The 14,333-nt window shown below is 35.7% G+C and overlaps 2 protein-coding genes across 2 annotated transcripts; one reads left to right on the forward strand and one right to left on the reverse strand.

Moving 5' to 3' along the window:
• Window positions 1–766: 766 nt before the first annotated feature.
• LOC121764150 lies at window positions 767–2,090 on the reverse strand. The gene is made up of 3 exons (XM_042160213.1): window positions 1,775–2,090; window positions 1,549–1,730; window positions 767–1,294 (listed from the first exon to the last, which is right to left on the reverse strand). The coding sequence occupies exons 1-3, from the start codon at window positions 2,088–2,090 to the stop codon at window positions 767–769; spliced, it is 1,026 nt and encodes a 341-aa protein (XP_042016147.1).
• Window positions 2,091–4,196: 2,106 nt separating this feature from the next.
• LOC121765471 (sterol 3-beta-glucosyltransferase UGT80A2-like) lies at window positions 4,197–14,142 on the forward strand. The gene is made up of 14 exons (XM_042161648.1): window positions 4,197–4,419; window positions 4,570–4,748; window positions 6,284–6,523; window positions 6,678–6,789; window positions 8,148–8,318; window positions 9,653–9,716; window positions 10,036–10,093; window positions 10,196–10,373; window positions 10,580–10,710; window positions 11,222–11,324; window positions 11,418–11,494; window positions 13,338–13,385; window positions 13,472–13,621; window positions 13,822–14,142. The coding sequence occupies exons 1-14, from the start codon at window positions 4,254–4,256 to the stop codon at window positions 13,984–13,986; spliced, it is 1,842 nt and encodes a 613-aa protein (XP_042017582.1). The 5' UTR covers window positions 4,197–4,253; the 3' UTR covers window positions 13,987–14,142.
• The last annotated feature ends 191 nt before the right edge of the window (window positions 14,143–14,333 follow it).

Here is a 14,333-nt window from a genome sequence, read left to right on the forward strand (position 1 = left end):
CGCCGGCTCCTGAACTCCAGCCGGTGGCGTAATTGGCGATGAAGGCAGCGCCTCCCCGACTGGAGGCGTACCTAACGGTGGTGGTGAAGGAGACGCCATCTATGAGGTGACTGACAGCCCGGTAATGTCGGATGAAGAGTTTGTAAGGCGATATGTCATCACCGAGGCTGACAAGGAAGCATGGGAGAGAAACAAGGCCGAGGCAGAAAGGGAGGTGAAGGCACTCTTCGGTGAAAATTGCTTGGATCTGTAATATGGGTGAGATCTTTCTGTGGCTGACTTTAGGGTTATGGATTGTCATTTGTGTTTTGATATGTCATCGGTTGTTATGTTTGTGTGCCGTGATATTCACTCTAATTGAATGAGATGTCTTTGGTTTATATATCTGTGATTGTGCTGGTGATGTTGTGATGTTGTGAATTTGGTTGGTGATGGCGTTGGTGCTGGTGCTGGTGATGTTGTGATGTTCTGAATTTGGTTGGTGATGGTTCTGGGGATATTTTGATGTAGTGATTTTGGTGGTGATGGTGCTGTTGTGAATGTGGTTGGTGATGAATTGTTTGCACAGTTACATGCATTTAGATAAACATAATCCATGATTTCTGCACAATTACAACATTGTACAAACACAAAATGCATCATTTCAGCCTATTGACTGCCTATTCGAAACACTAACATGATATGTGCATTCATGTGTAATCACCGAATGCATCATTCATGCACAAAGGCAGCCTATCCAAAAAACACAAAAGCTTCTTCTATACCTTCATAATCCTAATGACTGAGCAATCATCTCCAATCCCTGATTGCTCCCTTGGTCCTGCAGGTAAGCAATTGCTTGCATAGCCAGCTCCACTGGAACTTCTAGATCCATTGGAAGTTGATTAGTTCTCCTTAAATGTGCTTTCCCTATGTTGGGCAGCTTGTAGCTGTTATGACCCTGGACTTTCATGATTTCCATGAAACAGCCTTGAAGACTTAGGAAAACATTGTCCAAAGTCTGTGGTTGTAAGTCATTGAATGATTGCACCACTACATTGACTAAATCATCCACATTTTTGCATGCAGTCTGAGTTTGCAGTGATTGTATTGCTCTAAACCAACCCAAATCATTGACATTAGTGTCAGGAGAGTTAGGTGGTTGTTGCACAAGTGATATTGAGAAACCACTTTGTTGTGCAGCTTCTTTGAAAGCTGGATCATTGTCTTTGATGTGTGGTCTTGCATTGTCTTGTTGTATCTTGAGAACTTTAGTTGCTCCATCAGGCCACTTGGCTATGATGGCAGGTAATATCTGTTCCCAACAAGGTGCCATGCATTAAATCATCATTTGCACAACATTACTAGTGTATCATGAGTATGTAGGTACACTAGTTTGTAATGGCCGATGTGCACACATTAATTGCATTACAGAGATGCAAACATTACCTCATTTGCACAACATTACAAAGCTTCATTACTAGTGTATCATGAGTATGTAGGTAGGTACACTAGTTTGTAATGACTGATGTGCACAAATTAATTGCATTAAAGAGATGCAAACATTACCTTGTTGATCAAGAAGTCCCTGGTCACATCTTTTGTGATACTCTCTATGGGTTTTGTCTCCAAAGTGCCTGCCATTCTGTTCTTGCTTGACCTTTTTGCTGGAACTTGTTTGGTAAATGGAAAAATTCCAATTTTCCCATCAAACAAGACTTTACCATTAACACCAAACAAGGGCCTACAAACTGCACACATGAACATAATTTTTATATGAACTGCTTATTTTTACATGTTCTATGAGGTTCTTCATCTCCTGGAGCAAGATAGAATCTTTGAGCTCCTTTTGTCATGTGGAACCACTTTTCATCAATGTGTATAGTGTTGTACATGTTCCTGAACTTGATCTTGTTCAAGATCCTGTCTAGTTCTAAAGATTCAACTGTGAATCTCAGTCTCAACAACTTGTTTGCAGCTGTTAAGCTGGGCTTAATGGCTGATGTGTGTGGCCTAATTAGGCCAGCCTTAACCCACCTCCAAACAGTGGCTTTTGAACAACCCAAACCGGCTTCCACACTTAAGAGGTTGCATCTCTTTGAGAAATGCATACTCTTGAGTACCTCAACATCAAGATGCAATTTTTTGGAGTAAGTTCTCACTTTTTTAAACTTACCAATTGCATTGATTGTCCTCGTTGTTGTTGTTTTTTTGCAGCATTCCACCACCGTGTACAGGTTTGACGGGAGATTTTGAATTTGAGTTGTGATTCCTTAAGTGTGCCGCGAGGAGGAACAATGCCTATGCACCTTCCAATGATGAATTGAACCACTTGGTTCTTGAATTCTGAGGAGTACTCTTGGTGCCCCATTATGAGCATTCAAGGCAGTGGTTGAGCAGTGGCTGGATACACAGCATTCAAGACAGATTTTAGATGGAGAGCATTCAAGGCAGTGGCTGGATAGAGAGCATTTACTCTATTTGGTGTAATGGCAGTGGTTGGATAGAGATTTGGTAGTAGTGGAGTATTAATACATTGGCTGAAAAGTGGCGCCACCTTTAAAGTGAATGGAAAGTGGCGCCACCTTTAAAGTGAATGGAAAGTGGCGCCACCTTTAAAGTTAATGGAAAGTGGCGCCAGTATTTTGGTGAATTGTTTGTAATGTGTTTGGCTGTGAATTTTGTAAAGTTACAGAATCAATTTTGAATTAATAAAAGAACAACTTTCTATCTACTGTCTGTTTTAAATATTCAAATGTTACAGATTTCATTTTGCACATTGTAGGTCCATCTCTTTTTTATCCACAGTATTTAAATATTGAATGTGAATAATTAACAAATAAATAAATCATTTAAAAAAAGCATTATTGTTTCATGTTTAATTAATAATTCAAATCCAAAATTGAAATTCAAATTTAAAAAGTCCACCTACTTCATCTACTTTATTATCTGCCCACTTAATCCACTAAACATTCCTTTCTTAGACTCCGTATCGAAAAGTTCCGCCTCAACTATGGCGAAACGAAGGGAGTAATATTTATCTTCTTGATAGGGATGTCAATCGGGCTGGCCCATCGGGTTTCGGGCCAACCCTACTCGGGTTGCGGGTCAATTGGGTGCGGGCTAATCGGGTTGTGAATTCTTTCGGGTTGTAAAAGTCCAACCCTAACCCTAAAAGCTCGGGTTTCGGGCTAGCCCAGCGGGTTAATCGGGTTGCTACCGATAAGATTAACATGCGATCAATCCAATAAATAATGATAAAAATTAGTTATATTCATAAAATGTAAAATATTTAATTATGATAAATTTGAGATATATTGTCAAACTCAATCATAAACATGATCAAATACTAAATTTTGAAATATTTTGTGAAATTTTAATGTATGTTTTAGAAATTTAAATATTTTTTTAAGTGAATTTGAAAATTTTAATTTATTTATCAATTATTATATTAATAAAATCGGGTTTTCGGGCCAGCCCATCGGGTTTTCGGGTCTAGCCCCAACGGGTCGCGGGTTAATCGGGTGCGGACTAATCGGGTTTTAATTTTATCGGGCTAGAAATTTCCAGCCCTAACCCTATAAATTTGGCGGGCTATTCGGGCCAGCCCACGGGTTGCGGGCTACATTGACATTCCTAGTTCTTGATATGATCAATTTGTTGCTAAAAGTCTCGAAAAAAATACTATATAAAAATCAGATTTGAAGTATTACGTCAACTTTATAAAACTTTTAATATTTATTTGATTACTAAACACTCGGGCGTTATCCATTGGATTATTGAATCAATTAGAAGTCATAAATGGGCGATAATAAAACGACGTTGACATAGCTTAATACCACGCGCCAATGATCGCGTGAAGTGCTGATTATCATATTAAAATATATTAAAAATACTTAAAATGCTATTATAAATTATAAAAAAAATTAAAATTATATAATTAAAATTCTAAAAATTAAAAATTACATAATTAAATTCATAAAAAAAAACCCCACCACTCGTGGCCGAATTTTATCCAAATGGATGATTAATGTGTATTTATAGATAATTTTGAGAGTATTTTTTTTAAATTTCAAAAAAATAAAAAAAAATGATAATAAAATGACTATTTTTTTTGAAATTTGAAAATATTTTTTTATTTTAAATATTATTTTCAATTTTAAAAAAATGAAAATAAAAATGCCAACCGTCCATAGAAACGCGGCGCACATTGCCAGCGCACTGACTTGCGCATCTGCAGCACTAGACATGAACACAACTACCCGTAATTGCTTATGGATGGCTCCGTAGATCTAGATCATCACCGGACTTCGCCGCTGCCGATGGAACCCCCTGGAGGAGAAGCCACCTCTTCTTCCAGCTCCACTCACCTCTCCGTTAAGTTCGCCAAGGATGTCGCTACCGCTTCTCCCCCTTCCAATGGTCGCAGCAACTCTTCAGGTGAAGTTAGGGCTAGAATAGTAGAATTTTAATTAGAATCAGATGTTTTCGATGATTTGCTTTTTTCAATTATGATCAGTAATTGTGTTTGTTTGGAGCTATGTTTGTTGGATCGTTGATTGAGTGAATTGGAATTTGCTGGAGAGGCAGGGGGTGGAGAGGCGGTTTTCACTAGAGTGAATACTACGCCTGCAAAAATTTTGAATTGTGGGGAACTGGAGTCTCCTTCGGTGCTGGAACGGTCAAAGACTGATGGGCAAAGGCTTTACAATATACTCCCTGAAGAAGCTGCTCGGATTTATGACAACCAAATTTCTGTTCAGGAGAAGGTCAACATTCTTTCTAAACTCTATCATATTGATCAATAGACGGTGTTGCATATTTAATGCTTCTTAAAATTGAAAATATTAATCTCAGCACTTGAGGCGAGTAGGTTCATTTTTGAGAGCACTCTTTAGTGGTAAGCTAATACAGATTCCGTCATTCTATGGGGCTTAGATATTTCATTTATGCAGCAATGTATGTGTGTACGACCAGTTGCTTTACAGATGAGGGAAGGGGTATGATCCGATTATCTACTTCGTGTGCTGCTATGCTAAATAAATACTCCCTCCGTTCCATGTTAATTGAGTCATTTTTCTATTTTTAGAAGGTTCCATGTTAATTGAGTCATTTTTCTATTTTGGGAAGTTCCAACATAAGTCATTTTTCTATTTTTGGCAAAAAGTTTCCCTCTCTCTTATTTTATTCACCATCCACTTTACACTCTATTCTATTCTTAATCTCCGTGCCGAAAAAAAGTGCTCCAATTAACAAGGAACGAAGGGAATACTTGATAGAGATCAAACTAATGATCTCCATTATATCTTGAGATTATTTTCATTATTATGGAGATTGTTGAAAGATTACTTTAAATGTTGAGGATTTGTTTCCTTGTTTATTTATAGGTTGATTCACTTTCCTAGATTAGAGTTCGTAGGATCCCTACAAATAGCTCCTCTTTAGAAGGGCTAGATATCTTGGAAAATAAAGTGTATTAGGACGGTATCAGCCGTAGGCCTCTTCGGAAGATTGTTCTTCTTTTATATTGAATTCCAGTTCTTGTTTTACTTCCGCCTTTCACTCCATATCAGTACCTTTTCTGGATGGCTATTCCTAGCCTAAATTCTACTCCATCCGTCCCATAAAACTTTGTGCACTTTCTATTTTCGTCCGTCCCACAAAAATATGTGCATTCCATTTTTAGAAAGTTATATCAATTTAATAATGTAGGTACCACTATCCACTAACACTACTTTAACTACCATTCTCCTCTTCTCTCTTACTTTACCATACCATTCTCCTCCATCTCTCTTACTTTACCAATTTTGTCTTAATTCTCGTGCCATATTCATTGCCCATATTTTTATGGGACGGAGGGAGTATTCTTTAGGGTAGAGATTGGTCTATTGTGCTATACTAGAGATTGATCAACAAGTTTTATGTTTTGGCTAAGTTGCAAGCACTGGGTGAAGCGTATGATATTGCAGTCTGTATGAAGCAATATTCGATGGAAACTTTCGCTTAGCGAGTTAGCATAATTGCTTCATTCAAAGCTATCTGTGGATTGCTTGGTAGTTCATTTTGTTTTGAATATTGCCAAGGCTTGCAAGGCTAAAATTAGTTTTCGGCTCTTTTAAACAGTTATGTGTTTTTATATTTTCTATTTTTACATCCTTTCAGCTTTGGCAGAATTACATATTGTGGAGTTCGACACCATATCTGTTACATGCTTTAGAATTTTCTTTTGATGATAAAAAAATGCATCCAAAATTCTTATATAGAATTTTCCTTGGCTTTCTATTAAATATTTTAAGCACTGCAGCTCAGCTTGTTGAACAGAATAGCTACTGTTAAACATGACGGAACTGTAGAGTTTGAAGTCCCAGTAGATGTTGAACCTCAAATTCTTGGAATTGATACTGAAAGTGTGTACAATGAAGTGGATGAAGAGCCTATTGATGATACAGAGCTGCAATATATTCCTCCATTGCAAATTGTAATGCTTATTGTTGGAACTCGTGGGGATGTACAGCCATTTGTGGCCATTGGAAAGCGACTACAGGTATATAAGTAGTTTAATATAAAGATCATATTATATAGTTGAAGGCAAATTGAAGGAAAGCTTGATTAAAACTTAAATTACTATAAAGGGTGAAATGCCCAACGCCCAAACGCAAGTTCTATATAGAGTTGTTGATGTAGATACTTGGGTGCAGGATTATGGACATCGTGTAAGATTAGCTACTCATTCTAATTTCAAAGAGTTTGTCTTGTCTTCTGGGCTGGAATTCTATCCTCTTGGTGGTGATCCTAAAGTTCTTGCAGGATGTAAGTTCCTAACAACATTCCTTTATCGGCTCTAGTTCTGAGGAAGTGTGTCTCTCATAATTTTGATTTTTGGTTCCCTCCTTTCATGGTAACTTTTTCAAACAGATATGACTATCAATTCGGTGTTGTGTCTGTGTATACCATTTTTTATGATTCCAAGCCACTTGGGGTTTATGTCCAGTGGGTAACGCTTAGTAGAACCAAACCATGACTTATTTAATTAATCAGTCTTGCCCTTTTATTACACAATGCTACCCAACATTCAGAAATTGAAGTAATTAACAAAAATATTGGCCATGATCAGCTTTTAAAAGTATCAATTTTTATATTTATTCCTTAAAGCCAGAGTAGAGTAAATCTTTTGCAAACTGGAGGACCAACTCCTGAACCTGAATATGAGAACATGCAAAAATATATTTCAATGATTCCGATGGGAAACACCTAATAAACCCTTCAGTTTGACAAATTGTATTTTTTCTGAACCTTTTAATAATTTTGCACTTTTTTACCTCCTTTTGTTTCCCTGTTCTTTGTTGGAGTGCAGTTCTCTAACTCTAACAACAATAGGCTCCACTAATTTCAGAAAGATCAACAGTTTCTTGCATTATATTGAGAAACCAGATATCTAATTATTGGTAGAAGTTTTGCATTTAGCTCCGTCTATCATTAGTTAATGCTTCCATGGTCTATTTGGCCAAATCTCTTATCTTCAGGAGTCTCTAGGTTCAACTAAGTATTTTTGCATGTATATTAGTATGAAACAAAAAAAAAATTTAGAAGACAAGAAAGGTGATACAGTGATGGGGTTTTATCCGTGGCATTTTTACTTCCTTTAGGATTTACGAAATATGTTCAAAATGCTATATTAGATTCCGTGTTGCTGAACGTTTTGGATATTATCAAGCTCCTTATTATTCTTCTATTAGGGTTTTATTAGACCTTATTGATATGTGTAACAAGATTCATGTGTCCCCTCATTTTTGCTTTAATATTTTAGTTATGTTTGTTCCTTTCCAAAGGAATAGTTTCCAAAATTTCCACGGTATAGGAAGAAGGAACAACATGCAGGCAAACTAAATCATGTAACTTGAAGTGTTTCCTTCTAGTTAAAATGGTACTCGTTTTCATAATACTTTCTTAGCATGTTCTCTATGTGATTCTAAACATCAATCATCTTCTTTTCTTCAGTTATGTCATATGTGCAAATAGCGGAAAATAGCTATTCAAGTTAATTATGACCTATATTCAGTTTCAGCGTGACACTTTGCTGCAACTGTTGAGTCTGAATGTCTTTTAGTGGCAGCTGACCAGTTTACACCTTAAAAGTGTACTGATAAATTTATTATTTTCTTCTATAGACATGGTTAAAAACAAAGGGTTTTTACCGTCTGGGCCTTCTGAAATACCTGTACAAAGAAATCAAATGAAGGAGATAATTTTCTCTCTACTTCCAGCATGCAAAGAGCCCGACCTTGATTCTGGGATTCCTTTCAAAGCAGATGCAATTATTGCTAATCCTCCAGCATATGGTTAGACTACATAACATTTGCTTTCTCTTTTTTGTTTCTCTTCTAATTAGCTTTCCTTATTTTTTATTGATTGATTACTTATACGGTTATATTTTTGCATAAACTTCATAGGAACTTTTAGAGATGGGTATGCCTCTCCAAGTTGTTTATGTGGGCTGATAGTGTGTATATTTATGAGATGTATAAGGATAACTTTATGGAGTTATCATTGGGCTCACATTTTGGCTTGTAGTCATAGATTAATAGGAGACATAAAGATGAAAATCGAAGTTGCAAGGGTAGTTTGACTTTTGTTTATCACTTAATATATATCCATGTTTACTCATTTCTTTGGGGATGAGAAAACAGTTCCTTTAGCTTCTTCACCTAAAAAATTTGTTACTTTGCGTTCATGAATGTTGATAAGACATTGGCTAGAGATTGGTGACACCACAATAATTCAGGCATCCTGGATTGTATGTGGAAATGGTGTTAGACTAAGCAAATTGGTGGACATGGCTTGTTTTGGTATGGCATAGTAGGTGGTAGTTTTTTACTAATGTTTTGAGGTAAATAGGATATCTGAAATAAAACAGTATATTTCCAAGTTCTGAGCTCCACTTGACTTCTCTCTTCCAATTAAGTTCATGAGCTTTTTCTTTCATTTCAATATCCAATCAAGGTCCTTGATAATTTACACATATTTGCGTATTGATTAACGTTGCATTGGTTGTGCTTATTGTTTTAGTTGCTCTTAGTAAATCTGGCTGCTTTTATAAGTATTATGATACTGAGTGAAATGCGGAAGAACCGAGTGCATTCAATAATATGGATGTATATGAAACGTGTTAAACCATGCATACAAATTCTGGAAATAAATATAGAAACTGAAATTGATAAAGAAACAAAAGGGATGAACCCTAACCAAGAAAGGAATGAATACCTAACCGTCACGGCTCTTGCTGGAACAAACCAATTGATCCCTTAGACCTCTTGATGGTCAACGTTCTTAAGGATTGGCCTCCTTTGGATTATTTTTTGTATCTTCAGCCTTTACGCTGTATCATATTATTTTTGTTAAATTGTTACATTACATGTTTGCATTCTTTCTTCTCCATGTTCCATACATTATATGCTCTATGAACTTGTGACACATTCTAAATTGCTGGTCAATAACCAAACAAGTTGAACACCTGCCTGCTTAGACCTTCTGTGATGGCAATTTTCAAGTAATGAGAGTGATGTGCTGGTATTGTAGGTGTTTTTTAAGTTATGTTTTGGGTCACAATCAAATGTGGAGTTTATCGTCATCCGCAGTCATAAATATGGACCTACTTATCTTTAATTAAATACAGGTCATATACATGTTGCAGAGGCTTTGAAGATACCAATTCATATATTTTTTACAATGCCGTGGACGTAAGTCTTCTCTTGGAATTCTGTTGATGGATATATTTGTTTTTTCTACTGTTGAAAACTAAAAGTTTGACATAAAATTATGACAAACAGGGACGGAACTAGGATCCTTAAAACTGGACAGACGAGATTACATTTACATTTTGTAAAAAAAATTTGCACAAGGGAGATTACATTTGTATATATATATGTAAAGCGGAGCCTGAGATAAATATAAAATACATCATAAATAAAAAATACAGTAATAAAATAAACCCTGCTGCTTGGCTCCCCGTGATGACAAATACAGTCATCTTGTCTAAATGATAGTTTTCTCTGCCAGGCCAACCAGTGAATTCCCCCATCCTTTATCTCGTGTTAAGCAGTCAGCTGGATATAGAGTGAGTGATTTCCTTTGTTTTCTTCTTACTGCATTTTATACTTGTTTAAGAATGTTGCGATTGTGCTTTGAATTTAATTATTTTTAATGAATGGTTTTGCAGTTATCTTATCAGATAGTTGACTCCTTGATCTGGCTAGGAATAAGAGATATGATAAATGATGTTAGGAAAAAAAAACTCAAGCTACGCCCAGTAACATACTTGAGTGGATCACAGGGCACTGAATCTGATATTCCACATGGATATATCTGGAGTCCTCATCTTGTTCCTAAACCCAAAGGTTTCATCTCAAAATAATCTACATTATTAACTTATTTAGCTCCTTTTTAAGTGACCCTACTCATATCTAAACTAGAAGTTCCAAACTTGTAATCTTCTTCTTAATTTTCTTCTTTTGCAGCATATGATTTCTGTTTAAACTGTAAAAGACGCTTCCGTAGCATGTCTGCATTAGAATTGCTAATTCCTGGCAGTATTATTTGGCAGATTGGGGACCAAAGATTGATGTTGTTGGATTTTGCTTTCTTGATCTTGCGACAAATTACGAGCCACCCGAGTCTCTTTTAAACTGGCTTAAAGCTGGTCCAAAGCCTATATATATTGGTTTTGGCAGTCTTGTGAGTATCCAATTCCAGCCCCTCAAAACTCTCATTAATTGATTTTTTTATGATTGTTTTCTTTTCATTTATAGTACGTAAATGATCGATTCACATTTCTCTTTTCTTAGATTCTAGTTTTTAAGAAATGATTTGCTGTATTATTTGGATATATTGCTCTCATGATATGTTAGAGCTATTTTAATTGTGGTGTACACGCATTTAGATTATTGTTGATCATTGCCAGTGTTTCATTTTATATTTTCAAAAGAATCCTTCCACTTTTACAAAACCAATCACGCACAAATTCATATTTTAATGGGATGGATACTCTGAACAGCCAATTACGAAAGATAATATAAACTCATGATAAATGGTCTTTTCTCAGGTAGTGCGAAATGTATTCTGAATGCACATGTAGAATTTCATGTCCTAAAAGGAGTAATGAATTCTGGTCTTGTGAAGGTTTTTATGTTTTGCAACATCCCTTTATTCTTGAGAATAATATGGATGTCAAATTCAATAATTTCAGCCTGTTCAAGAACCAGCGAAAATGACAAAAATAATTATTGAGGCTTTAGAAACAACTCAGCAAAGGGGCATAATTAACAAAGGCTGGGGCGGCCTTGGTGACTGTGAGTTTCCCTTTATGATCTTATTGGCTAACTCTACTTAATATTTGTTGTATATATTTCTAAGCTCATTTGGAATATAATAAATGATCGCAGTGGCAGAAGGGAAGGACTTTGTATACTTGTTGGATAATGTTCCTCATGACTGGCTTTTCTTGCAATGTTCTGCTGTGGTCAGTTATTCTATTCTCACTTATCGCATTGACACTTGATTATGTGTAGTTGGCTACATTCTATATTCGAACACTAGTATTTGTACCCAGGAACATATTTTTATATTTGTTTTAACTAACTAATAACCTAAGCCCAACCATTTGTAGCCAACCAATTGAGGAATCAATAGAACATACTCCATTTGTCATAGGAAAATAGTCTCATTTGTGGATGACATGAGTTTTAAGGCGAAATTGGTAAAATATGAGAGAGATAGAGGGAGAGAGAAGGTGGGTGAAGTAGGAGAGAGAGAGAAAAGTGTTTGAGAAAGTTCCCATTAATAGAATTGGTACTAATTTTGGTTGTTTTAGTTCCAAAGTATGGGGTTTGCTGCCTGCTACCAGCACTGGCGGACGCGGCAATTGCACCAATTTGAATAAAAATTAATTATAAGTATATTGCGTCCAAGTGGTATGCAACCTGCTGCCTCTAAGATTTGATGCATAATTAATTAACTTGATTTTCCTTTTCTTTTATGAATTAGGTTTTAAAAGTTTTTAGTTATTTTGGTATTTATTTGCTTTATTTGTTAATTGGAATTAGTAGACGAAAAGATATTGACAATATTAATTGACTTTGATATTCTTTATTTCTAATAATTAGTGTTTCCTTTTAGTTTATTTCCTTCAAGTTATATTTTTCATAAACATAAGGAAATAAACTAAAATGAAACCCTAATTGATGGAAATGGTATCAAAGCCAATTATTATTCGTTAATATTTTTTCATCATACTTATTCCAATTAACTAATAAAACAAAAAATACCAAAATAACTTAAACTTTAGGAAACCCTAATTCATAGAAGGAAGGAAAATCAATCTAATTAATTATGCATCACCCATCATCTCTTGCTTTCCGATTGGTGACAGAGTGCAGAGTTCTACAGATGAATATCAAAGTAGATGAGAAAAGGGGGGTGATAGAAGAGAAAAGGCAGAATCAACTGCAAGAAACCGCTTTATTTGGATTTTAATGGCTAGTTAATTGAGTTCCTGGCATTTAGATTTTGTCAACTGTTCTCAGCTCCCTTAAAATTAAATCTATCACACTGTGACCATGATTTATCTTTAATTACAAAATTGTCATCCAGTGTTGTTGAAATACGAGGTGTGGCTGGCGTCGGCCCAAGTCTCAAGGTGGTGGGGGAACAGGGAAAATAGAAGATAGTTTTATTTTTATTGTCATTTACACATAGGTAATGTGTCTTTTGATATTTTAAACAAAAATTCACTTATTAATTTCTCCCTTTGAAACTAAAGATTAACTGTCTATATTTAATGTCATTTTCACCTACAATTAATTATTTTTTCATTCTAATGTACTTAAATAGTAATATAGTATGCATGTTAGAAAAGCTTACACTAAATCCAACCCTGAAGAGCAGCCATTCACCAATACATGAGTGACCAAGGATAGTCTGAATCTCAGATTAATTAAAGATATGCAGAGAGTTCACCCCTGTTATATTTAAAATGACAAAGTAAAAATCTCAAATCAGTTGCAGATCAATTTGTATGGCTACAGTGTTGTTAGGCGCGTGGGGCGCACCAGGACGATTTGTTAAAATTCTTGGGCACGGCACGACGGGGCACGCCCCAACAAATCGGGGTGCACTAACTGTTCATCTATAGAGAAAACACGGACACTTGTTCAGATATTGTGATTAAGAGACTGATCAGAAAAAAAGTTCATACATTTATTTTAAACTATTATTACAGTTGTTTGTTAATCCTATTTATGCAGTACCAAGATGATTCAAATCTTCATCTTTTGGCTATAAACTTTGTTTCAATTTGTAAATAGGTGCATCATGGGGGAGCCGGTACAACTGCTGCTGGCCTTAAAGCTGCGGTAACTTTTTAGCTCAAGTGGTGCTCACATCTGTTCAACTTAGTCATTAACAACTTACGTGGTTTATTTGTTTGATGTCGATGCAGTGTCCAACAACTATCATCCCTTTCTTTGGTGACCAGCCTTTCTGGGGTGAGAGAGTCCATGCCAGAGGTGTAGGTCCTCCACCGATCCCAGTCGATGAGTTTTCACTTAAAAAGTTGGTTGATGCAATCAAATTTATGTTAGACCCGAAGGTATTTTTTTGTTTCTAATATTTTTATTTACTTCCTCAACAGCTTACTTAAAAGAGCTAGCAAGAAATCTTTTCAATACAAAAAGTAGCAAGAAATCTTTTAAATTTTTTTGGTTTGTTAACTTAATACGAGTTCAATTTTAGTAAATATAGGAGATGATTTGCGTGGCTAGATTTTCAAATATGTTTAACTTTGTGCAGGTGAAGGAGCAGGCAATTGAACTTGCAAAAGCCATGCAAAATGAAGATGGGGTTAGTGGAGCAGTAAATGCATTTCTCAAACATCTATGCAGGAATCTCGAGCCTGACCGCAGATCTACAAAATCGAGCTTATTCTCAGTTCGTTCATGCTTTGGTTGTTCATAGGTTTGGGCAGATGAGGTATTTATTATTCCCTCATAAATTGATCCCTCTGTTAACAATTATTATTTGATCTTGATTCTTTTCACCCCTTTTGCCACTGCATCCCCTGTTGTTGTATCAATGTGTTTTGTAGCAATAAGAAGAGTTAGTTATATCCTCTTTGAGTTTGTCAAAGTATCTGACATCTTCTTGCTATTATATTTGCCAGTTTTGGGTTTTGCTGTGTGAATCAATAAATGAGTCGATTACCTGGGATTCTATTGAAAGCCAAATTGGGTTAGAACCGATTATTGCATTATTCGAATTCCCATTCTTTGGTAATATCACAAAAAAACTAAAATTAAATAATT

The sequence above is a fragment of the Salvia splendens genome, chromosome 14, assembly GCF_004379255.2.
Source record: "Salvia splendens isolate huo1 chromosome 14, SspV2, whole genome shotgun sequence".
Classification (NCBI taxonomy): Eukaryota; Viridiplantae; Streptophyta; class Magnoliopsida; order Lamiales; family Lamiaceae; genus Salvia; species Salvia splendens.

Excerpts from the sequence above, each read along its gene's own strand:
- LOC121764150 (XM_042160213.1), bottom strand. The coding sequence starts at position 2,090 with ATGCATTTCTCAAAGAGATGCAACCTCTTAAGTGTGGAAGCCGGTTTG. Across the intron at positions 1,731-1,774 it reads TGAAGAACCTCATAGAACAT|TTTGTAGGCCCTTGTTTGGT; the intron begins GTAAAAATAAGC and ends TCATGTGTGCAG. Across the intron at positions 1,295-1,548 it reads GGGACTTCTTGATCAACAAG|ATATTACCTGCCATCATAGC; the intron begins GTAATGTTTGCA and ends TGTTGGGAACAG.
- LOC121765471 (XM_042161648.1), top strand. The coding sequence starts at position 4,254 with ATGGATGGCTCCGTAGATCTAGATCATCACCGGACTTCGCCGCTGCCG. Across the intron at positions 6,524-6,677 it reads CCATTGGAAAGCGACTACAG|GATTATGGACATCGTGTAAG; the intron begins GTATATAAGTAG and ends ACTTGGGTGCAG. Across the intron at positions 10,094-10,195 it reads AGCAGTCAGCTGGATATAGA|TTATCTTATCAGATAGTTGA; the intron begins GTGAGTGATTTC and ends ATGGTTTTGCAG.